The sequence below is a fragment of the Panicum virgatum genome, chromosome 3K (assembly GCF_016808335.1).
Source record: "Panicum virgatum strain AP13 chromosome 3K, P.virgatum_v5, whole genome shotgun sequence".
Taxonomy (NCBI): Eukaryota; Viridiplantae; Streptophyta; class Magnoliopsida; order Poales; family Poaceae; genus Panicum; species Panicum virgatum.
The window spans coordinates 43,739,967-43,765,203 of NC_053138.1; the positions used below are offsets into that span (position 1 = coordinate 43,739,967).

The 25,237-nt window shown below is 44.8% G+C and overlaps 1 protein-coding gene across 1 annotated transcript; it reads right to left on the reverse strand.

Moving 5' to 3' along the window:
- Window positions 1-11,631: 11,631 nt before the first annotated feature.
- LOC120699249 (S-type anion channel SLAH2-like) lies at window positions 11,632-13,878 on the reverse strand. The gene is made up of 3 exons (XM_039983171.1): window positions 13,726-13,878; window positions 13,010-13,615; window positions 11,632-12,919 (listed from the first exon to the last, which is right to left on the reverse strand). Exons 1-3 carry the CDS (start codon window positions 13,810-13,812, stop codon window positions 11,813-11,815), a joined length of 1,800 nt encoding a protein of 599 aa, XP_039839105.1. The 5' UTR covers window positions 13,813-13,878; the 3' UTR covers window positions 11,632-11,812.
- Between the last annotated feature and the right edge of the window lie 11,359 nt (window positions 13,879-25,237).

The following is a 25,237-nucleotide window of genomic DNA, read 5'->3' on the forward strand; positions in this document are numbered from 1 at the left end:
CAAAGGACCCAGTGGATCCAGCAGCGAAGAAATTCTTTCTATCCATGATGTGCTAACCAAAGCAGAAAGAATTGATGTCGGACTACGACCACTCGATTCCAAAATCATGGAAGAAGAAGAGTAATCGGAGGTACAACCAAGTCCCCCAGCTCGGCGAACAACCCAAACAAAGGGTACCCGATCTCAAGGTCCTTTCAAAAGAGGATGAAGCACTTGCAGAGTTTGTGGCTGAAACCGGGCTCACAAAAGCTCAGCCTACTCGTGACGGGGTACGTCTTCAAATTAAATATAAAGGCTAAGGCCGATTAAGGTTATTCCCAATCGAATTAATCAAAATATCGCATTACTTTTTGTCTCTCAAACCCTAGCCTTTTTCAACGCTAGATTGCTTTCTTCCTTCGTCTCTACGGCATTTGAAGACGTTCTGAGTGGCCTACCGACTTCAGGACAACCCTACGTTCACGAGCTCTGACGGGGTCCCTCCCGAGCTCGTTGTTCTAGGTTTATGGCGACGCCCTGCTTGCACCGGTCAGACCGGTCGGCGGCACCGGTCAGACCGGCCTGCCCAGGGATACGCAGGTGTTGATCGTTTTGACGATCGTTCGTGTGTGCTAGCGCATTCGAGTGTGTTGGCACGATTCTGTGTCAACATACTTTTTGGCGACTCCACTGGGGAATAGATTAATTTGGTTTTAAAACTGATCTAATTTAGTTTCTCCAAGAAGATGGGTACTCATGGTGAAATCCATAGTGACAACGTCCTCAAGGCAACCATGGAGGAGCTCGCCGAAGACGAGCGCCAGGCCTACCTCATCGCTGAAGAGCACTTGAAGGAGAATTTCCTTCAAGGATTCAAGAAGGAGCGAGGAGGCCTATTCAAGAGGGTTGGGGAGTTCGTGATGCCGTCCTTCAAGCTGAACAAAGATAAGATCGAGGTACTCCCTAATGACCCTTCTGAATTAGTTAAGCAACTCTCTCTCATGGTAGATTCGAAAATATCTGCTGCACAAGTAGCCGCGGGAGAGACTTTTGCTGGGCTTAATGATGAGATTGCAGCACTTAAAAAGGGTAAAACTGTCGAGGGTGGTGCTCAGTTCTCAGAAGCGAATTCGGCCAGCACATCTGCTACCCAAGATCAATTCTATGAGATGCCGCCAAATTTGTTCCCAGGCCAAACCCCGCCACCATCTACTGTCCATGCGCCATAGGTCGAACCGGTCTCGTCGACCGGTCAAACCGGTGCAGGCGGTCAGGCCGGTTATACGACCGGTCAGACCGGTCTGACGAGCAATACCCAATGCCTTCTGCACCTCATACCTCTATCCCTAGTTCGGCCGCCCCTAGCCGAACTAATGAGATGGTGTTGTATACAGGACCTCACAGTGCATCACAGCAGGGATATGGACCTCACCAAGGACCGATTCCAAATACTAACATGGCTTACACCGGTCCTAGCACACAACGCGTTACATCTTCTTTGCATGCATCGGCAGCGGTACTTATCAGGCCGATTTCAATAGATTCAAGGAAGACTTGACCGGTGTGCTTAAATCTAAACTTGGGATTGATATGGGTGGGTCGCGTTTATATCAAAAGCCATATCCTCTCGAGTTTGATTTTGTTTCGTATCCTGCTGGTTGGCGCGTTTCCGAGTTTGTTAAATTTAATGGTGATGATTCTCGTACAACTTGGGAGCATGTTAGCCAATATATCTTGCAATTGGGAGAAGCGGGTCTTAACGATGCTTTGCGTGTTCGCTTATTTTCTTTATCTTTGGCCGGGACTGCTTTCTCTTAGTTTTCCTCGCTTGCGCCGGGTTCAATTTTGAATTGGAATCAATTAGAGCACAAATTTCATGATTACTTCTTTAGTGGGGAAGCCGAAGTTAGATTGCTAGACTTGACATCGGTTAAGCAAAAACAAGATGAATCGTTTTTAGATTATTTCCAAAGATTTAAAGCTTTGAAAAACTGATGCTTCAATTCATCTCTTTCGGAAAAAGATATGGCGGATTTGGCATTTAATGGCTTGCATTCTTATTTGAAAGAAAAACTTGAAGGTTTTGATTTCATTACAGTTAATCATTTGCAAATGCAAGCTATTGGTGTTGAATTTAAGTATAAAAATTCTAAAGATTCTTTTAAGCCTCATCGGTCCAACACACATGTTGTCGAGAATGATTCCGACTGTTCGGACGATGAGGAAAAGGGAGTGTACGCCACTGAATTTGTTTGGCCATCAAAGGACAAACCTTCTACATGCCCTTCGCTTAAGCCGATTCAAAAGAATCGGCAGAATGAGATGAAATTTACCTTTGATGTTTCCAAGTGTGATAGAATTTTTGATGAATTGCTTAAGTATGGAAACATTCGTTTATCTCATGCTATACCACCGTCGTAAGAACTAAAAAGGCATGCATGTTGTAAGTGGCATAATTCTTTCTCGCATGCTACTAATGATTGTAATGTGTTCCATCGACAGATCCAATCGGCTGTAGATGAAAGACGATTGGTACTTTCTGAGATGCAAGTGGACAAGACTCCCTTCCCTGTTCATACTTTGGAGCTGCATAATCCAAAGATTCTCCTTCGGCCGGAGCAAGCCGAAGGGGCTCAAGGAAAGAATGTTGTGATTGGAGATCCGAGGCCGATGAATGCAAAGGACAAGATTCTGGCCAGAGAAGTCATTGCTGAGAAGACTCCTAACGGGAAGCCGACTTTGAGGATTTTTGTGAATGCTCCTATGCCCGGGGGGCAAACAAGTTCATCCAGTCAGCCTACTGCCTAGGCACGACCGGTCAGACTGGTCAGACCGGCCAGACCCGGGTCCAGTGACCGGTTAGACCGGCCTAGGGAGCAGCCCTGAACATTCAATCCGAAACGTCCGGAAGAGGGTACTTGGAAGACAAATGTGCCAAAGCTGCAGGGGAGGTGCGCAAATCAGGGGCCGACCTTTGGGCAGTTATTGAACAAGTACACTAAGGCCGTTCAACAAGATCGGCTGTTAAAAAAGAGACTTCTCTCACCACCGCATTGGGGTAATGCTTCACCTCTAAGGAGGGAATTCATCAGGCGCAGGGGTGATCATCCGCAGTTCCCTACACAGAAAGTGTATGCTACTATGCCTGGTACCCACCGGCGTCAAATGCAGTTAATCCAGTGTGGGAGCATGAGGGAATCTGGCTCCAGTGCTTTACAATGCCATACCCACCACCATATCAGAGGGAGGAAGGATTCGGGACGCCAGTACACGACCGATTGGGGCCACACCAATCTGGTCCGGTGCCACAGCCCCAACCAGTCAGACCGGTCGTCTATGACCGGTCAGACTGGTCTCAGCAAAGGCCGGCACAATTTGCTCCTCCGCGGGTTGAGTACTGCGTGAAGGACAAGAAGACAGAGGTACGACCAGAAGCTGCTCTAGAGAAGACCAAGGCTGATACTGTTGTTCAGATCGGCGAAATTAAGGTCGTTGTACAAGATAAGGGTAAGGAGCCGATGGTGATTGATAAATCGGCTACTTCTTCTGCTCCTCCTATCCAGAAACCTTTTACTGCTAACAATCATGAAGCTAGTGGCAGCAAGGTAGCAGATAAGTATCATCAACCCTGTTGGTGTCCCGAGGGGTTGACACATACCCAAAAGAGGAAGCTCCAACGCCTTCGCAATAAGGAAAAGAGGGAGCAGGAGGCAGAGAAAGCGAGGGATGAATACTTCAACAAGTACAGACCCATGATCCCTCAACGTGAAGTGTGGCAGGTCAAGACGGTTGACCAGCCAGCAGAGGGATCGGTCGGACCTACCCCGGCGACCGGTCAGACCGGTATTCTCGACCGGTCAGACCGCCCTGAGCCACTAGTCGGACCGGTTGAGCCCAGTGCAGAGAGCACAGCCGAATCAGCAGTGCCTGTTTTGGTTTCGCATATTGATGAAGTGGAACCAGCTCCTCCAGCAAAAGAAGAAGAAGAACTGGTGGATTACGAGGCGTCTCCGGAGTGCAACAATTTAGAAATTAATGTTGTGCATATGTCTTTGGATTACCTCATAATTCCCGAAGAGGAGGTAGCTCATCTTCAGTTTGGGCCTCGTGATGCTGTGTTCCAGAAGCCCAAGGGATCGGATAACCACTTGAAGGCCCTCTACATGAGGGGGCATGTTAATGGAAAGCCGATTTCTCGTATGCTCGTGGATGGTGGGGCCATTGTAAATCTTATGCCCTACTCATTGTACAAGAAGCTTGGCGGCAAGGACGAGGAATTGATCAAGACAAACATGACGGTCAATGGAGTGGGTGGAGGTGATCCTATTGGTGCCAAAGGGGTCGCATCCATGGAGTTGACCATTGGAAGCAAGACACTCGCCACAGCCTTCTTCGTCTCGGAGGTACAAGGTAACTTTAGTTTAATATTTGGGCGTGATTGGATTCATGCCAATCAATGTGTTCCGTCTACCTTGCATCAATTTCTTATTCAGTGGATCGGCGATGAGGTTGAGATAGTACCGGGTGATACTTCTTCCTTCATTGCTACCGCCGATTCCAACTCCATTGGTGCCAATGACAACATCAAGTGCTTATCAGTCTTGGATTTGTCCGATTATGAGCTTATCAATTGCACCAAGGAGGGTTTCGTTCCTGCTACTCTGAAGCCGATGGAGAATCGGCTAAACCATTTAATGCTGTAAAGATGAGTCCAGCAGACGACTCAGGTGCAACCGATCAGACTGGGTCCCGCAACCGGTCAGATCGGCCTTCTCCAGATCGGCTGCCTGAGCCGACCGGTCAGACTGCTGGGTCAGACCGGTCTAACGCAGAGTGGCTCCAGCAGCGCATTGAGCACTATCGGACGCATATGAACGATATGTGCGAGACTATTAAAGAGTCAGAAGATATGGACAAGCTGGGCCAAGGTTTTATGTCGGCTGATCCTTTAGAAAAGATAGATCTAGGTGATGGTGCTATTCCTTGGCCGACTTTTATAAACAAGAATTTATCGGTTGAGTTACTAAAAGAATATATTGATTGTTTTGCTTGGGAGTATTATGAAATGCCATGATTGAGTCGTGATCTTATTGAGCATCGTTTACCAATCAAAGCCAGTTTTAAACCTTATAAGCAACCGGCTAGACGTTTCAATTATAGTATTTATGACCAAATTAAAGAGGAGATTAATCGATTATTAGATGTTGGTTTTATTTGGTCTTGTCGTTATGCGGATTGGATCTCTAATATTGTGCCCGTTGAAAAGAAAGATTCGGGCAAGATTCGTATTTGCATTTATTTTAGAGATCTCAATAAAGGTACTCCCAAGGATGAATATCATATGCCTATAGCCGATATGCTAATTAATGAAGCATCGGGACACCGTGTTATTAGTTTTCTTGATGGTAATGCGGGTTACAATCAAATATTTATGGCTGAAGAAGATACGTCTAAAACGGCTTTTGTATGTCCCGGATTTGTTGGTTTGTTTGAGTGGGTCATTATGACTTTTGGTTTGAAAAATGCCGGTGTGACTTATCAAAGGGCTATGAATTTAATCTTCCATGATTTGCTTGGTGTCATCTTGGAAGTATACATTGATGATATTGTTATTAAATCGGCCAGTTTGGATTCCCACTTAGCCGATTTAAGACTTGCTCTTAAAAGGATGCGTCGGTATGGTTTGAAGATGAATCCACTCAAATGTGCTTTTGGAGTATCGACTGGGAAGTTTCTTGGTTTCATTATTCATGTGAAGGGCATAGAGATTAATCCTAAAAGAATTGAGGTCATGAGGAAAGTTGAGGCTCCTACTTGCAAGAAGGACTTGCAAAAGTTTCTGGGCAAAGTAAATTACTTGAGAAGATTTATTTCTAATTTGTCCGGAAAGATTGATGCTTTTACTCCTATTCTTCGGTTAAAGAATGAAGTCGAATTTACTTGGGGGCAAAATAGCAAGATGCATTTGAGAAAATTAAATATTACTTGTCTTCGCCCGCCGGTTCTTAAAGCACATAGGAGAGGTGTTCCTTTTAAACTTTATATAGTGGCCGAAGATAAAGTTATTGGAGCTATTTGACTCAAGAGACCGAAGGAAAGGAGTATGTTGTTACCTACATAGGCCGACGACTTATTGATGCGGAAATAAGGCATACTTTCATTGAAAAGTTATGTTTGTCTTTATATCATGTTTGTACTAAATTGCGACATTATCTACTATCTAGTACTTGCATAGTAGTATGTCAAACCAATGTGATAAAACATATATTGCAAAATCCGATTTAGAGTTGTAGAATCGGCAAGTGGGCATATGCTTTTATAGAATATGATTTGGCTTGTGAACCTTTGAAATCTATGAAAGGCCAAATCGTAGCGGACTTCATTGTTGAGCATCGGATTAATGATGAGCATGATTTAGAAATCGGCCATATTTTTTGCACACCATGGAAGCTTTATTTTGATGGATCGGTTTGTGATGATGGGAGAGGAATTGGTGATGTCCTTATATCTCCAAGTGGTGCTGTTTTTGAGTTCTCAAACCGATTAGAAGAATATTACACAAATAACCAAGTTGAGTATGAAGCATTATTATTTGGCTTGGAGATTTTACAATCCATGGTCGTGAAGCATGTTGAAGTTTTTGGTGATTCGCTTCTCGTTGTGCAGCAAGTATCCAAGGTATGACAGTGTTATAATGGTTCATTAAATGCATATCTTGATAAGTGCCTCGACATTATTTCTTATTTTGATGAATTCGTTATAAGACATTTGCCAAGAGAAGAAAATGGACAGGATAACGCTCTGGCTCAGCAAGCATCTGGTTATAATGTTAGAAAAGGAAAATTCAACATTAGAAAACCGATGCAGATCGAAGCCGAGTTGCAGGTTTTGGACGAACCGGTCAAACCGGTTGACTCGACCGGTCTGACCGCCCAGTCGCCAGAAAACACCGATTCGGCCGTGGAAAGGGCCGAAGATCAGGATTGGAGAGTTTCTATAATCTCCTATCTTAAAGATCCTGGTCGTGGTGCAGAGAGAAATATTCGGCGTGCAGCATTCAAGTATATTTTAATTGATGATGAGCTTTATTGTTGAACCGCCGAAGATTTGCTTCTCAAGTGTTTGAACTCGGATCAGGCCAGAGTTGCTATGGGAGAAGTTCATGAAGGCATCTGTGGTACTCATCAATCGGTTCCTAAAATGAAGTGGTTGCTTAGGAGAGCCGGTTTTTATTGGCCTTCCATGATTTCAGATTGCTTTAGGTATTATAAAGGATGCGAAGAATGTCAACGGTTTGGAGATTAGCAATTGGTACCCGCTGCATCATTGCATCCTATCATTAAACCATGGCCGTTCCGAGGTTGGGGGTTGGATTTTATTGGACAAATTAATCCTCCATCTTCAAGGGGGCATCGCTTCGTGTTGGTTGCCACGGATTGTTTCACTAAATGGACCGAAGCAGTTCTTTTGAAGAATATGACACATAGAGAGGTGATTGAGTTTATAACTGAGCACATTATTCATAGATTCGGTATTCCTCAAACTTTGACTACGGATCAAGGTTCTTCATTCATATCAAAAGAGGTACGTGCATTTATCGAATCTTATAAAATCAAGTTGCTCAATTCATCTCCATATTATGCTCAGACCAATGGACAGGCTGAGTCAAGTAATAAGACTTTGATTAAGCTTATTAAGAAGAAAATACAAGAAGATCCTAAGAGGTGGCATTATGTGTTATCTGAAGTATTGTGGGCTCATCGTATATCTCATCATGGTTCTACCAAGGTTACTCCTTTTGATCTTGTATATGGTCAACAAGCCGTTTTACCCTTTGAAACCTGGACGCCTATAGATTGGCTAAGCAAAATGATCTTTCCGTTGTTGATTATTATAATTCAATGATGGATCATATCGATGAGGTGACCGGCAAGCGGATGAAGGCTTTAAAAGAGATTGAAAAAGACAAGCATCGGGTTGCTAGAGCTTACAACAAGAAGGTAAAAGATAAGTCTTTTCAGGTTGGAGATCTAGTTTGGAAGACAATATTGCCTCTCGGGATGAAAAGTAATAAGTTTGGCAAATGGTCGCCAAGTTGGGAGGGTCCGTATAGAGTTATTAAAGTTATCTTCGGGAATTCTTACATGATGGAGACGCTGCAAGGAGATCGACTACCTAGAGCTATCAATGGGAAGTACTTGAAGAAATTCTACCCCAGTGTATGGCAAGATGCATGAAGGAGAGATGGCCGATTTATGAAGATCGCCCTTAGCAGTATTTTTTAGGCTCTAGTGTTGTATAGAATACTTCTGTTTTGCTTTTTAGCTCGTAAAACTCCCTAAAAAGTAGGAGGGGCATATGTTGACAGCCAAAATTGGCACCTGCCGAGGCCGACCGGTCTGATCGGTCGGGCCGACCGGTCAGACCGGTCTGGTCTGTACAGTCTGAGTAGAATTAGGGTTTTTGTAAAGAGTCCTCATGTAATCCTACTCGTGAAAGGGTACGTCTTCTCCAGCCTATAAATATAAAGGCTAAGGCCGATTGAAGTTATTCCCAATCGAATCAATCAAAATATCGCATTAATTTTTGTCTCTCAAACCCTAGCCTTTTCCAAAACTAGATTGCTTTCTTCCTTCGTCTCTACGGCGTTTGAAGACGTTCTGAGTGGCCTGCCGACTTCAAGACAACCCTACGTTCATAAGCTCTGACGGGGTCCCTCCCGAGCTTGTTGTTCTAGGTTTACGGCGACACCCTGCTTGCACCGGTCAGACCGGTCGGCGGCACCGGTGAGACCAGCCTGCCCAGGGATTCACAGGTGTTGATCGTTTTGACGATCATTCGCACATGCTAGCGCATTCGAGTGTGTTGGTGCGATTCTGTGTCAACAGTTAGATATTCACTCTTTTTTTCGCGACCGTGTGCCTGAACACGTTTTTCATTAAGAGAAAAGCAGTTACAGACACAATCTTGATGTGGTCAAGCAAAGATTGACCAACATAAGAGCACAAAGGACTAAAAACAGAGAAATACTAAAAAAACGCACACATAAATAAGGAAACACAATGATAATACAAACGACAGCAAAGCAACATGGAGAAGACAAAGAGCACAACCCACACCCCTAGCTACAATCCTACAACTGGACCTGCTAGCAGAAGCAACAATGTCCAGGGGCAAAGGTCGACGACCTAGCAAAGGTGGCCAAGCATCTACCCGAACAACCAACCACGGCGGTAAAGCAACCGCCCGAAGCAAACTTCGACCAATGCGATGACAGCGGCAAATCATCTGCTAGACTGGAACGACGGCAAAGCATCCGCTAGCGAAGAGAAGCCGACGACCAAACGCGACCTGGACGATGCAGATGGAATGAAGCGAAGGCAGGCACAGAAGCATAAGCTCTCCGAGGAAAGCAATTGACCGCCACCAGCAAAGCTTCCAAGACAATACTTCTAGGAAGGAAACGACGCCACAGGCGTCGACGTCGACGTTGTCCGACCGACATGGTCTAGGTTTTCACCCGAAATGCTCACTAGAGAGGGAGGAAAAGGGCAGAAAGATGATGCCTTCAAGAAGGTAAACAGCACCCGAGGGCATTGTCATCCGCAAGCAGATCCAAGGCTTTCACCACCGCCTCTTTCCCACCCAGAGCCGACGGCAGACACAACGAGCGGCGGCACGGCCACAACCCCGGGCCACACCAAGGGGCCGGCAGTGGCAGCCACGGCCACACATCCATCGAGAGCGGCGAGGACACGTCCCCATGACCAGGCGAAGCACCATGTGGCGTCCGCAACCACCCTCCCCCCCTCCCGGCTTAGAGGGGAGCAGGCGGCGGCGACGGACCTGGCTGCCCAGCAGAGAGCAACGCACCCACCGGCTCCCGCCGACGACGAACCGGACGTGAGGGCCACGGCGGCGGAGGATGGCACCGCAAGACCAAGCACCGAACGAGCAGGCGCCGCGCACCAGCCACGCGAGCCCGAACCCGCAGCCCCCGCCGAAGCCGCAGCACCGCCGTAAACAGTGGTGGAAATGAACATATGCCTGGGAATTTGGTGGGGATTGTTAGAATAAATGGGCCAAGAGCCTATTTAAAAAAATGATCAATAAATCCCAAGGCCTATATTTTTAAGGGTTAGTTACAACTGTGATAATACCAAAAAAACAAATAACCGGAAACTGATCTTTCAATACCTGGTTAATGGTTGTTAACGAATGACCAGAAACTAATCTTTTAATGGCTGGTTGATGGCATTAACCTGGGTACTCAAGGTGTCCCCTAAAGCCTAATAAGAGAGGCATTACATCCTTTGTCTTTCACGGAAAAAAATGGAGAGAGCTCCACTAATGTGCTGCATTTTTGTTATCCCTGTTCCGGTGATTTGTGTGCATGAACTTCACTGGAAGAAGAGCAGGCCTCCGAAGCTGCGCCCTAACAAGAGACTCTGCACCAGAGGAGTAGAAGGATGATCAAGTTTTTGGGGATCGCATCAGCGCGACTACTCACTGCGAACGACTACTTCGTCTACTTCCCGGCGTTGCCTTTGCACAGCAAACACCTGCACGGCATCAACTTTGATCGACTACATCGAGCAGGCTCGACTCGCGATGTCAGGTAACGGAGCATCTGGTTCCTTCAGAACCGGCCCCACCTCTGTGTACTTTCTGAACTTTATGTTCATGTTTATTATTTTTGTTACAAGCCCATTGAATCATGCTCTTATTTTTATCTATAGAAATGTCATGATTTATGCTCTCTTTTTTTAAATTAAAATGAACCGTAATTAGCCTCTAATTCTAACAAGAGGGGGGCGAGCGCGACGGAGGGGTTGGCTTCAGCACTGCCGCTGGCCGCTGCAGCCACCGGCCAGCGGCGACGGGGGTCGCCGAAGCCTGGGAAGATGGGCGGCGGCGGCGGCCAGCAGAACCGGGGAAGATGGGGATCGGAGCGGCTGCGGCGACGCGGGGTCATGGGCTGCAGCGGATATTCACTCTTAGTGTCCCCATCTTTTTGGACACTATGTAAGAGATCAATACAGGAGACACACAATTTAGTGACGCGAAATAAAAACACATCAGTGAAATACTAGCACTAATTGGGACTTTTTATTACCTTTTTTGACAAAAGGATTGGAGTAGTTTCCTGCACAAGCTGAAGCTCGAGAGCACACATATATCACTCTGTTCGCTGTTCTGTGACTGGTGGCTGGTGCGGATTTGTTGTGAGAGAAAAATAATGCTGGCTGGCTGATGGCTGGCAGCTGGTGCTGGTTTGGTGTGAAAGAAAAATATTATTCGCTACAGCGAACAGAGTGTAGTTTTATTTTGAAAACATCGTGTGAAACAAATTATTACGTTGTTCTATGATTTTTTTCCTAAATTGGATGCTTGAGTGGGCAATTTTTCATCCCAGTTGTTTTTATTGCACTGTTCAATTTTGGTATTATTAGGTAATTATGTCTGTGTGTTGCTACGGATAAAGTTGGTATAATTATCGGATACGTATTGATGCATGTATATTAATTTGTAGGGATCTACGTAATCGAGTCGTAGACGGAGGGGGTTGGTCCGATTCGCATATGGGATGGACTAAGGCCCACATGTCAATAACATAGGTGGACCAATCCAAACAATCAAACCCAAAAATTAGGTGGAAATTTTACTCGCTTTAGTAATAGATATAGATTACAATGGACATTCCTTGGATGTTTCTCGTTACACGTCCGGACTCTAACAGGGCTAATTATATTATTTATTGACCCGGCCACAAACAATAGAAAAACAGAGCAATACCTCTATCGCGAGGTACAGTTGACAGCTTCGTTGCGCTTTAGCTCAAGCTTGCTGTGGCCTCTATATCGTTTCCGTGGCTCTCCTGCAGCTCCATGATGGGCTTCACCTTGCGCTCGGTGATGGCGATGCAGATGTCGTTGGGGAACAGGTTCCGGAGCACGAAGGCGTGCACCACGGTGGTGGCGAGCAGCGCCGCCACCGTGAGCGTGGCCACCGCGGACAGCGCCACGCACAGCGCCTTGGTGAAGCCGTTGTCCACCTCGGTGGAGTAGCGGATCGCCGCGGCCGCCGCGCTGGCCATCGGCGACGTGTACGCCCACCACGCGAGCGAGAACCTGAACCCGCGGAAGAAGTTGATCCGCACGCCCAGCGACGCGTACAGGAACATGCCGACGAAGAAGGCCACCCTGGAGGCGTGCCCGAACTCGCCGGTGATCTTGGACCACGCCACCGACGACACGCTGGGCCCCGCCACGAAGAGGAAGAACACCGGGTGGAGCTCCTTGGGCAGCGTCTCGTTCGTCGGCAGCCGCTGGTACAGCGTCACGAACAGCACGGCGTAGTGCGCGAGCCCGACGGCGAAGAAGAAGAGGGGACCCTCCCGGAGCCCCATGGTGGCGCCGAGCTGCGCGCCGACGAAGTTGCCCAGCAGCGAGAGGTGGTTGGACGGGTTGGCCACCTTGGACAGCCGGCGCTGACCGCCGGACATCCACTGGCCGTAGATCTTGAGCGCCAGGCAGAGGAGCGGCGCCATGAGCACGAACCAGAGCCAGTGCGGCAGCCTGGTGGCCCTCGTCACGGCGTGCGGCACGCCGATGGCGAGGTAGAGGCAGGTGACCCACGGCGCGAAGAAGAAGTTGACCCGGATGGGGTGGTAGTACTCGCGGCGCACTGCCTCGAAGTAGAGCGCCGCCTTGCAGGCGTAGGTGGCCGAGACGGTGAGCATGAGCGCCGCCGAGACGCACCAGAGCACGAGGTTCACCTTGGCGGTGACGTGCAGGAACGTGGTCGGCACCGACAGCGCGATCACCTTCCACAAAATGGCCTGGCTGCTCACGCCCATGGGGATACCGAACGCCGAGATGGGGAACCGGAGCAGGAACGGCCACGTCGTGTCCGACGGCAGCACCAGGTCCTCCGACGGCTGATGAACAGAGAGGTTAACAATGGAGCACACGATGAGTAAGCTTCGCGTCTTCGTCCACAAAGACTACCTGAATGCGCACTCACGAACCTTGAGTTGGTCGAGCTCGGGGCCTTCCAGCGCGGCGTAGAAGCGATCGACCTCGGGGACGGACGTGGCGGAGGTGCGGCGGCTGCCGATGGCGTCGCCGACGTCGTCTTCACCGCCCTCGTCGTCGAAGCCGTCCGGCGGCCCGCCGGCAAGGTGGGTGATCTGCCGCTCGAGCTTCCCGGACCACGTCTTGAACGAGTCGTACCGCCTGTCCCAGTTCATCGCCGCCGCGGCCCGGCTGCGGCTGCGGCCGGCGGCTCTGCTCGCGAGCCGCGCGGGCGGCGGGGCGGGGATCGGCTGCGACCGGAACATCATGGCATCCGCATCCCTGTCGGGCTGCGTGAAGCGGACGCTGTTGCTCCCCTTGTCCTGCGCGGCCAGGCGGTGCGGCCCGCGCGCGGCGTTCGCCACCATGGCCTGCCGCCGGAGATCGGTGGAGTCGGCCGTCGCGGTGCTGGTGGGCGTGGGGACGCCGAAGCTGCCGGGCGACGCCGGCAGGCTGATGGACACGGGCACGGGCTGCACGGCGCGGAAGCCTGCTTCCGGAGGATGGAGCTGCGTCTCCAGCGGCGGGAGGACCACCTCGCTGCGCCGCGGCGGCGGGACCTGCGTTGCGCAGACGCATAGAAATCCATCATGTCCATGTCCACCTTCCTCGTCGTCCATGGGCGGGACGGCGGCGAGGCAGCGGTGGCGTAGTGGGGCAACAGGCTCACCGGGGGATGGACGGGCGGTTTGGGGTGGGCGACCGCCTCAGCGTTCCTTGGCGGCAGGGCGCCGGACTTGCTGCTGTTCGCCTCCATGCCTCAGCTGGCAGAGCAGAAGTGAGCAGCCAACAGGGCTCAGGGCTCGCTTTCAGTGGCTCTGTTGCCTTGGGCTTTGGTTGCCTCTTCTCTGGTTTCCTGCATGTCGGATATATAGATGTCAAATCGGCCAGGCAATTCGTAATAACAAACTCTTCACATGTGGAATTCATTTCGGCACACTTTTTGATTCAGGCGCCGGTTGGAAGCGGGGCCGCCATTGCCGCCGTGGTTCGTGGGGACATCACGCGTATGCTTCAAACAACTAAGCTAGCAACATAACATTTACAGCACTACATTAAAAGTGTTTAATGTAGGTTACTGGGCAAGCAAGTTAGGCCATCTCCAACCCATACTGTCTATGGTGTCTAAAGAAAAAAAAAAGAGTAAGAAACTATCCATAGACACTACATCCCCAATGCATAGTTTCTTGTGTAGACATTTTGTCTTGCATTAGAAACCATGTCTATCTTTTTGCTCATTAACTCACTTGTCATGTCACCAAATTGCTTATGTGACATCCTCTTTAATGCTATGGAAACCATCCTAATAGGAGGGTTGGGACTGGTCTTAGTGTGGCGGGCATAGTTACTCCCTTTGACAATATTAGTCCATCAACTGCGCTATTTGCATAGACTAGTAATTTTTAACGTATGTAATTGTTAGAAATTCAAGGATAAAAATGTGGGGCAAAAGCTAATAATGCTTCTTTATTTTTTGTGAACTCTCTCTCTTATCTGTTCATATTTTAACATATATAATACTCATATATATTTTTTACATATGAGTATTTCTTACATATATAATACTCATATGTATATTTCTTAAGGAGGAGAACCCGGGCGGCCAGCATGCCAGCCTCTGAATCAAGCGCCTGGGGTTCGAATCTCGTCGGCCGCGCTCTTGCTAGAGTAGAGGATGGGTCGGCCGGAGCGTAAGAACCCCGTGCCTAGGGTCCTGGCGTAGGGGGCTACACTAACCTCTGGCCCCTAATGTATATTCATTACATTTATCTAGTTTGATATACTTTAACGATGAATCATTCCTTCCATTCAAATATATAGGTTGTTTTGGTTTTTTTAATATGTAATATTTGCTATCCATCTAGATATATACTATGTCTAGGTGTAAAGAAAAAACTATGTATCTAAAAAATAAACTGACCTATAATTTGGAACAGATACGGTATATGTTGTTACATCCTTATTCCTTTTGGGTGCCACCTGTGCGGACGCACAGGGCCCCATTTCTTCAGGGCCCTAGAATTTGTCCGTAGCCCATCGCGATCAAGCCCATTATACTAGTTAACTTTTACTCCCTCCATCCTATGAATAGTGCAATTTTAGTTTTTTAAACAGATTAGTGATGCCGTGAAAATATTTTTATACCCTCGTTTGTTTGCCACATCAGATAGTTTTAGCATGCAAATCAAATTCCACTTAATTAGGCAGGTAGTTGAGATCAAATCTCTAGGATTGTACTCTTTGTGGAAAAAAAATTTAAACGCATGATTGCATTTTTTTTCATGGGACGGAGGGAGTGTGTTGTTTCTAACCGGCCGGCCAAAATGTAACTGACATACACTGGACGCGCGCCCCTGATCTAAAGGCGACCCCCCCTGCTTGCCCAATTACCCTCGAGTCTTGCCAGTTGCCGGCCAAAATATTGAAGATTTTATTTAAAGAAACACGGCCGGAATAAAGTTGTTTAAGTAAATATTAAGCAACTAAGATTAAATAGATACTATTCTTGACATGTTTCGTTCCTATATAATAGGTTATATTATATTTAATATTCAATTGTTCTATTTTACTAGTCCGTTAGGCCTAACTTTAGAGTTTTGCACAGAGCCCCAATCTATGCTGTTTCTTGCATTGCACTTCCATGCTTGTGCTTAGTATATGTTTAGTCGAAACCTCAGTTTGATCTAGGTGTTTAGCATGGAACTAGATATTCTTTCTACATGTATGTATACATGGTTTGTCTAGTGACATGCATTATGGATGTATGCTTTGAGTTACCATTTTTGTCTTAATAATGTCAAAAGCATGTGATTACGAGCACGTACGTATATAGGAGTCATTTGGGATTTTTTTAATAATAACGGATATCAGTGAATTAGATGCAAATTTATTAGTAGGTAGCTATAGATATTTTGATAATAGCATAGGCAAGCAATTCATATATAGGTTTATGGGGTGGGAGATTTACTTTAGACTTTTTTTATAATGGAAGAACTTAGTAGTTTAGGTATATGTTTATTAGGGGGGTATTTTATGTATTTTCATACTAACAGAGATGTATAGAAAATATAATTGATCTAATGACTATTATTATCAATGAAGATTAAATTTCTGGTACTTGCGGGCAGATTACGGTTTTTGTGAGAATTTCTATGATCCTTTTTTTTCCTATGACGTCTCGTTAGGATTTAATGTGGAGGCTCAAAAGGGAGCATCTAATTCGTGATAGTAACATCAATCATGCTTGCTAAACTTGATGATTCCTTTTAATTTATTTTTGTGTCGATCAACACAGGATTTCTCGTGACTGACAGCGTTTAGACTTTGCTTTGCTTCGTTAACATTCTGCGAAGCAAGTAATTTGCATTTTTGAAACACATTTGGAGAACATGAAAGTATAATTTGTTAAATTACAGATCGCCTGCCAAGTCTTGTCATAGATATCCTGTTCTCGTCAGCTTAACGCGTGTACCTTCATTTTCAGTCACTTGATCTCCTCCAAAACATCATCCAGAAAGCGTGAAACTTCGTTATTCTATTTTAATTGTGAGGAATGCAGTGGAGGTCAATTTTAAGTAAGTACTGTAGCGTCCATGCTCTTATTAATGCTTTAGTACCGAAGTTGTAATGGAACGTTGCCAACCTTTGGAACCTGAACATTAACCAATGGTCCATAATGGCGCATGTAAATATGTATGCTTAGTTACTCAAGCTGCAATCAAGCTATCTGCAACTGGGCCGTTTGGATCTCTCATTTTGGAAGAATTGAAATCTACTCAATAAATTACACTATTTGGCTCAGAATTTGACATCCAATCACTTTCCAAAGTTTAGATATAAGCCTATCCTAAATTCATAGGGTGGTAGATGGAAATTGGTTCTATATAACATCATGCTATATTTTTATTTTGTAACTTACAGCACGTCCTTGATTGGCTCACTCAACTACAGTAGAAATAAATATAGCACATAATTAGTATCTCCCTCATATAACCAATAACAATATATATAAATATACTTCGTATATAATCATATTAACTTAATAGATTTGCGTCTAAATTATGATGATCAGAAGGAATTCAATTCCAAGGTTATAAACGGGGCCTAAGGGACAATACGATTTTGATATTTAGTTAATCGTTCAGTCCAACTTTATTAGAGTACGGCACATATATAGTATACCTTGAGGTATTGTTTAGCCGTGTGAAGCACATCTTATTAGTTAGTGCGATTTGGTGGCCTAAAATTTAGCTATGAGCAAAGCAGCACTACTATCATATCTGCCCATGAAGTCCTCGACAAAAATAATTATATTTTATGGTTGATTAGGCATGGAACTTGAGATTATTTGTTCCTTAATATAGTCATCAGGGGGTCACCAAATTTGTCTGCATGAACTTTAGGAATTAATGGAATAATGGTTGCATATATTGCATTATCATCATGAACTGTGCGTTTTTACTTTTTAGTATGTTTAGTTGATAAAAGAATAAGGGGCAAGTAAGCATAATGAGAGCACAGCATGGATAGTACAACGCCATATCCTCCACACTATGTTTTAAATTCTTGTATATCTGTTCCTCCTCTGCTCATCTTCTTGTATTTTCCTACGCAATGTGCATCCTAACAGAGAGCAGTTGTAGTGCACAGAGAGCCCTATTACTTTGGAACAAGCAGACATATTACAAACATCCATGCAAGAAAACGGAATATGATAAAGCAAGAAGCAAATGGTTATGTGCATCCAAAATCCACTAGTTTGTTAATTGAGGTTGAGAGGTAGATGCTATATAAAATCACCAAGTTGGATCGTGCCACACGTAGGTGCATATTCAAATTAAGCATTCGTATTGAATATACAAAACACCCTTTGAGTACCTGGACCTGACATGTGACATATACTATTCCTGGGCATAAAAATTGCTCAGGGATGGCTACAAGAGAGAATAATTTTCAGGTGAGTGTAGTCAGCAATTTGCTGTAAAGTGTTCGTCAGTCATCGAGCCAGTTTCTAATTTGATCTGGGCACTTCTCTTATATATGTATAAGCTTGGCAAACATTAGAAATATAAATCATGAATAACTTTTAAGTTATTAAGTTTGAAAAAGTGAAAGATGTATGTATAGATTTGTATTAAAAAGCACTTTCATAAAAATATATATATTTCAACAAATATTTTTCTAAAAATAAGCAGTCAAAGTTATATTTTTAAGACCATGTTGCTGTTCTAAACATCTTCTATTTCCTATATGGAGAGAGTATATGTACAATAATATTCATACCAAATCCTTGGGCTTAATGAAATCAATATATAGAATGATTTGATATGGTAGACTATATATCGTGAACTAGCTTCTGATATATTGCCATCCTTCCATCACAAAACACAAGGCTCGAGATAGAAGTCGAAGGGCTCAAAATGGGCATCACCGCCAGTTTGGGGGCATTGGATTTAAGTCGATGGTGATAGAGGAGCCATCATCGGGGATTCATCACCGCCGGTTCATAAACCGTTGGTGATGAGTACTTCTCACTGCCAGTTCGTGTCTGGAACCGTTGGTGATGGGAACATCAACACCACGGGTTCAAGACACAACCGGCGACTCATCACCAATGGTGGTGGTCAGTGGCGGACCCAAAGGGTAGTCCAGATAGTCCCGGGACCACCCTAAATTTTGGGCCTTATTTTCTTTACTAGTTAGCTAACTTTGGCCCAGAGAACCAAAGCCCAATAATCAGTCTTCAAGAGAGCTGCCCGACTGTGCTGCTGATTCTTTGCGCACGGGCTCCTGTGCTGCTACAGAGCCTCCCTGTGTTCAGGCCTTGCTGCCGGACTTCTTCTATTTGCTTTGAATATGGTGTGCAAAAGCCCAAGGGTGAACTATTGATTTTGGACGTTTTGAGCACATCTATTTGCTTGCTCCATATCTGAATTTGCTCTGCTCCGTTCGGCTTGTATGATTAAGACTTTGGCAGTTTCGCAATAAATCTAGGCTTTGAACTACTTAAAATATTGCATTTTCAGTCATATTACATTTTATGTAAGTTTTCTACTTAAAATGTTGCATTCAAGGTATTATGTTGCCTTTTAATATACATAAATCATTTTTAGTTATTTTATATTATATACGAATTACTGTAGTATTGAATAGGACTACCCTAGATTAAAATCTTGGGTCCGCCACTGGTGGCGGTGAAGACATTCTTCCCATAAAAAAATATTCATACAATAATATTGCACCATTTATACAACAAATATAATATATAATTATAGTAGCAAAATTCAACCATATGATATCATACATCGAGATTAAACAAAAGAGTATGTACATCAAAATTAAAACAAAGAGTTCGTCCATACATCTAGATTAAAGCAATCCATATATCGAAATTAAAACAAAGAGTCCATACACCAAATATATTACAATGTTTGATAAGAATGATACGATCTATGCACTACACCTAGATTATGTTGTCCTTAGCTCCTAGCTTCACATCGTAGTCACAAGCATAATAACATAAAATGGAAGAGCTTATGACCTACTCCCATGTATCATCCAAACAATGCACCTGCAGTCAGTCAACATCCAAAGGCATGGAACATAATTAAACACATCTAAGTTCTTAGATAGTGCCGCTGAATTGGTCTGTCATTGAGCATATGCAAAATTACTCACAAAAGGGATGGGGGAATTAAACCAATTAACAAAATTAACGGTTGTCCCTTATTGCTGCTGTGAATTCATAACCTTAAATAAGCAAAGAGAAATGACGACATGAACTACTTAAATTGCTAAAATCATAAAACCAAGGTTCACAAAGCTACATCTATGTTCAGTATGTTCAGTGTTTAGTCAGCTGAATTCTGATAGATGTTTTCTTGCAATTTGACTAAAACTATATAAACATGTGAAACTATTGCTTGCAATACTAAGTAGTGTAAAAACAAAAGGCTACTAGACATATATATCCACGGATCACTCGTTGAATGTGTAAACTGGCACTCCCAGTACGATCTTTATGCTTCAGTAAAGCTGGCCCGGAGGGTCTCTGGTCTAAAAAGAAAGGCTCCTTATTCAGTAGTGAAGTATATATATCTCCTATGAAAAGTAATACTCCCTCCGTTCCAAATTATAAGACATTCTAACAATTTTGGAGAGTCAATTTTTTTTATTTTTGACCAAATTTATATAATAGAATAATGACATTTATTATATAAACTAAGTATTATTAGATTTTTTATTAGTTATATTTTTATAGTATATCAATTTGATATCATAAATCTTTGTATTTCTTTCAATAATCTTGGTCAAACTTGAGATTGTTTTGACTCTCCAAGATTCTTGGGATGTCTTATAATTTGTAACGGATGGAGTATTAATTACTGAGCCATAACATCACCAACCCAGATTTGACACCCATTGACCAGTAATCGAAACACATATACGTGCATGTCCCGAGCGACGACGGAGCGAGCTCGCCGTGGCCGCCGCCCGTCCTCTGCAGTATGCTAGGGAGTCATGAGCCCATGACTCGTGCATCGCCCCTGGCCGTGTGCGCTACTGTGCACCACTGCGCGTCCTTAGCGCTGGTCGGCTGCCGTGTGCCCGCCACCACGGGTCCCGCCCCTGCAGCCCGCTGCATGCCCATCGACGCCACGACATCGCAGAACAGATTGCTCCTCGTCGGTGCCGTGAGGCCTTCCCATCCAAGGCATCATCGAACTGTCTATGCTTGGTCAGGTTAGTAGCCATCGATTTCATCACTTCCATAGGTTAATAAATCATTGCACACTCCAAGGTATCTGAATAATTTTGATGAATTTGGTAGAGTCGAATGGCAGCTAAATGGCTAAGCAGAATGAGTTAGATGTCAATTTTATCAGAAACAGAAACATTTTTAACTGAGAAGAATTGTCACCATAAACAGTTCATTACTAATCTGTTTTCTACATGCTATCAGCCTCAGGTATGAACAAGATTAAATCACCATCATGTTAACTGGATGTCTAAAAATTACATTTGTTTCCTATTTCAGCTGAGGCAAATGAAGAAGCTGGCATGCTGGAGTACGTATATGAGGCAGCATAGCAGAGGCTTGGCAGAGGTTTGCAGTACAAATGCTAGGTTACAATTCTTATCTGCTGTTGGAATGTTGTAATTAATTTTCAATTCATGTGAACATGAAAAAATCTTTATTTGGATTCTGCAATGATTCAGTATATGATTTTCTTAATGTGCCTGCATTATTTGTCTCAAAATGGTCAGCTGCCACTCACGAGTCACGGCAATATAACAACTGTGTACGGTGAAGTATCTTTATTCAGTTCAATATGGCTCCAGGTTTCAGATGAAGGTATTGCTTCCAGTTGCCACCATAGCTTGATTGCTCATGCTGATGACCATCATCGGAGCAAACTTTTTTCAGTCCATCGTAGTTGAGAATGTCTGCATTAGCATTTGCTCGCTTCCAAATGGATGGTATCTTCAGATACTTGTCATAGAGGGCAAGAACAATTGCCAACCTAATGTGGTCCCTGCAATAACACAAGCAAGACAAACTTAAACTGAAACATATTCTATTACTTGACACAAAATACAAGGAAAACCTCAAGGATCAAAGCACATGACAGAAAAACTCGATGTTCAAGGAGTTCAATCTATGTACCTGCACTTAGACAGAAAAAATCGATGTTCAAGGAGTTCAATCAATTTACCTGCACATGACAGAAAAACTTGATGTTCAAGGAATTCAACGTACCTGCACATGACAGATTGATCGATGGCATAGGACAAGGTGGACTCCTGCTCATCTGAAACAAATGGGAAAAACATTGCAATCAAAACAAGTCAGGGCACCTGAACTCCATGTGTTGCAGCATAAATGAAATTTGGAGATTTATTATTCCAGATTTAGAAAAACAAGAGAAAGTTCATCTTCAGTGGTTGCGGTTGTTCGAAAAAGAAGAAAATCGAAGTTAACGTCCATTGGCTGAATGTGTGCATGCGGATGAGTGAAAGGAGAAGCATCGCCATGATGTTTGGCACGATGGCCCTGACCGCGAGGATGTGGCTGTTGAGACTGCCGCGGCGCCTTCACTCGGCTCCCAGGTTCTTGGACTTGAACTGCGTCGCTGCCATAGGACCATAGGACGAGCAACGGGCGGGGGCCGATCTGCCGCCGTGGATGCCTCCAGAGCGACGGGCAAGGGGAGGCCGATCCACCATCGCGAATGCCTCCCAAGCGGGGAGAAACGACCGTCTGGGAGATGGCCCGTCCTTCTGCTATGGGCACGCGCCGCCTCACCGGCGGCGAACGACGGAATAGCCGTTGAGCCTTCTCGAACCCTAGGCGACGGGCCAGCGTCATTGAGGATCGGAATGGATCGTGGAAGAAATGGGAAAAAAAGAATGATAAGAGAAAAATTAAAAATTAAAAGGGATATAATATCATAAATGATTTTCCTATAATACCTTATACTACCTAGTTATACTACTTCATACCACTAATCAATATTTCTGTAGTATAGAATAAATCTAGACCGTACAATATTTACATACGAGTCCTTTTCAAACGGTAGTATATGGTCGTATTGTGCACCGTAGAAGTCCGCCTCATTTGGATTGGGTGTTTGTAAACGACATGCTGACAGCAGTGCAAAACTCCGTGCATAACTATGCATGTTATTATATCATGCCACTAGGATTTGGTTTAGGTTGCAGGCATCTAGAGCCATAGGAAGATCTTAATATGTGACTCACGTTTGATCATGGCACGAGCATTGTTTTAATTTGCTTGATTGAGGGTGAAACTTATTCTATCTTGTTGTTTGCAGTACTTGAATTGTTTTAATTTCAATTAGTGGCTTATTAATAGTGAACATCTTGCTGGTATTTTAGCTCACTTCTATAACAGAATGACTCAAATCACTATTGTAAGACGTAGTGAAACTGCTAAGCTAAAATGCCCCCCGCAGCGGTATCCTAACTGTTTGGAGAGAGATTAAAACTCTAGTCCCTGCCCGTCACATAAGATGTTTGGACACTAATTAGAAATATTAAATAGGCTTGTCGGCGTTCCGAATCACCGGCTAGTAAACTTATGCGCGTGTTACGGACTCGGATGACCGGCTCAAGTAGGTTACTCATAGTAAAAAGGAAGAGGTAAAAAAGAATTACAAGTGGAGAGTACATGCGTGAGAGAGAAGGAGAGGCGTGGGGGGCGGGTGCCTCCTGACCCTGTCTACGAGCCACGATATATGGTGGGTTCCGCCAGCCTTGCCTGATGGCAACAGGAGGATGTCTACCCCATCCCTGACACTGTGCCAGTCGTGGCGGGACGGGCACGGGATTCGAGTTGTTGTTGGCGTCGTCGTCAGTAGGGCGTGGCGGCACCCTGTGTTATCGGATGGTACGGGCGTAAGGCCTTCTTGTCTTAGAGCAAGAATTATAAAAACGTCGGCTGCTGGCTGAGAGGATGCCAGGTCACACGCAAGCACAGAGTGGTGTTGGCGGAACCCACACAGCAATCAATGTTCTGCAGAATTTAGAATCAACGTGGAGGCGGAGGAGAGGCTGGAGCTGCCGAACAGTGCATACGCCCGCTTCCAGTCGGCGACGAGCGAGTCGCCCGCTGTCTTCTTTCTCCAGTTTTCTGTCTTCTATGTAGGATGGAGCTGACGTGTTTCTGCATTTCGCCCACCTCGTTGGCCTTATAATACTTGATCTTAGGACGAGTTAGGGCATGTCGTACAGTGTCGTCTCGAGCGGTGTTGCAGGCGGCGCTGTACATGACTATTCGTATAGTGGGCGGTACAGTCCTAGGCATGAGTCATGACCAGGGTTTACCTTTTCGGCGAAATTTCGGTGAAAATTTCGTTTTCGCTAGTAGCGGGGAAGTGAAATTTCGGTACCTTTCGCCATTTTTCGTTTTGAAATTTAAAAATTCAAAAATATTTATAAAAAATTCAGAAAAAATATGATAAAAAACTAGGTGTTCTTCTGAGCAAATAGGACTAGAACACACTCAAATCTAAGATCATTTGCTAGGCTAAAATTGCATTTTAGTTGAAAAACAAGGTTATTTGTAGTCTAATGAGGTAGAATTTGAGTTGGCATGAGAGTTAACGAAATAGAAAAGCACACCTTTCAGAATGCTTTAACAATTCTCTATACAAATTGAATCCAAAAAAAATTCAAACACTGTCACATGAATTGATAACCAATTCAAATCATGTTTGTCCCGGATTTAAAACAACTTTCAATTAGATCAACCAATATCTCTGAAATTTTATAGGCATATCCGCAATAACAAGAATAATAAAAGTCTAGTTGAGGCCTAAGAGAGAAAATGGAAGTTGTCACATGAAATGACAAGACTTTTAATTGGTAGTTTTTGAAATAATTAAATAACTTTCAAACCATTGCTCAAATGAAAAAGTTCCTGAAATAAAAGTTGTAGATCTCGAAAAAATGAACAAAGTTGGTATTCAAAAGTTTTTCATTTGACCTCGGGAACAGTAGGAAAATCACAACTGACATCATTTTCCGGTCGGAAATCACCGAATTTCGGTCGAAATCACCGAAATTTCGGTCGGAATTCACCGAAATTTCGTTTTTTGAATTTGAATTCTCTTTCCGTTCGGAATTAGCGAATTTCGGCGAAATTTCGACCGAAATTTCGTTTCCGGCAGTTGGCGGGATTCGGTAAAAAACGAAAAGGTGAACCCTATTCGTGACTAGTCGCAATCCAAACATGACATGGATTCCCGTGACAGGAGAATATCTTACGGGCCTTCAGGGGTCGGGCGAGGCAGACCCCTGCGTCTTTTGGTTCGCAGGTCTGCCCGCCGTGCTGTTGCACTGCGAAGATGCAGGCGTGGTCAACTGCTGCCCCTGCTCCGGGCCCGCCTGGCCATCCATGCAAGCCTTGGCTGTTCACTCTTAAATGCTACTGCATGTGCTGTGCCGCTGGGCACCACTGGACTATGCATGCGCCATCGAATGCATGCTCGCAAAGGGCAGCGTTGCCGCTGTCTGGTGGATATGTAAAAGTGAATGCGGAAGAAATAAAGTTAATGCGGGGTGCAATAGCTCGGGTGGTTGACCAATAGAGTTACATTTAAAGTGACCGCCAGTCGTTAGCGCTTACTTCTGGCTTGCTAGTGTCTAACCGGCCTTAC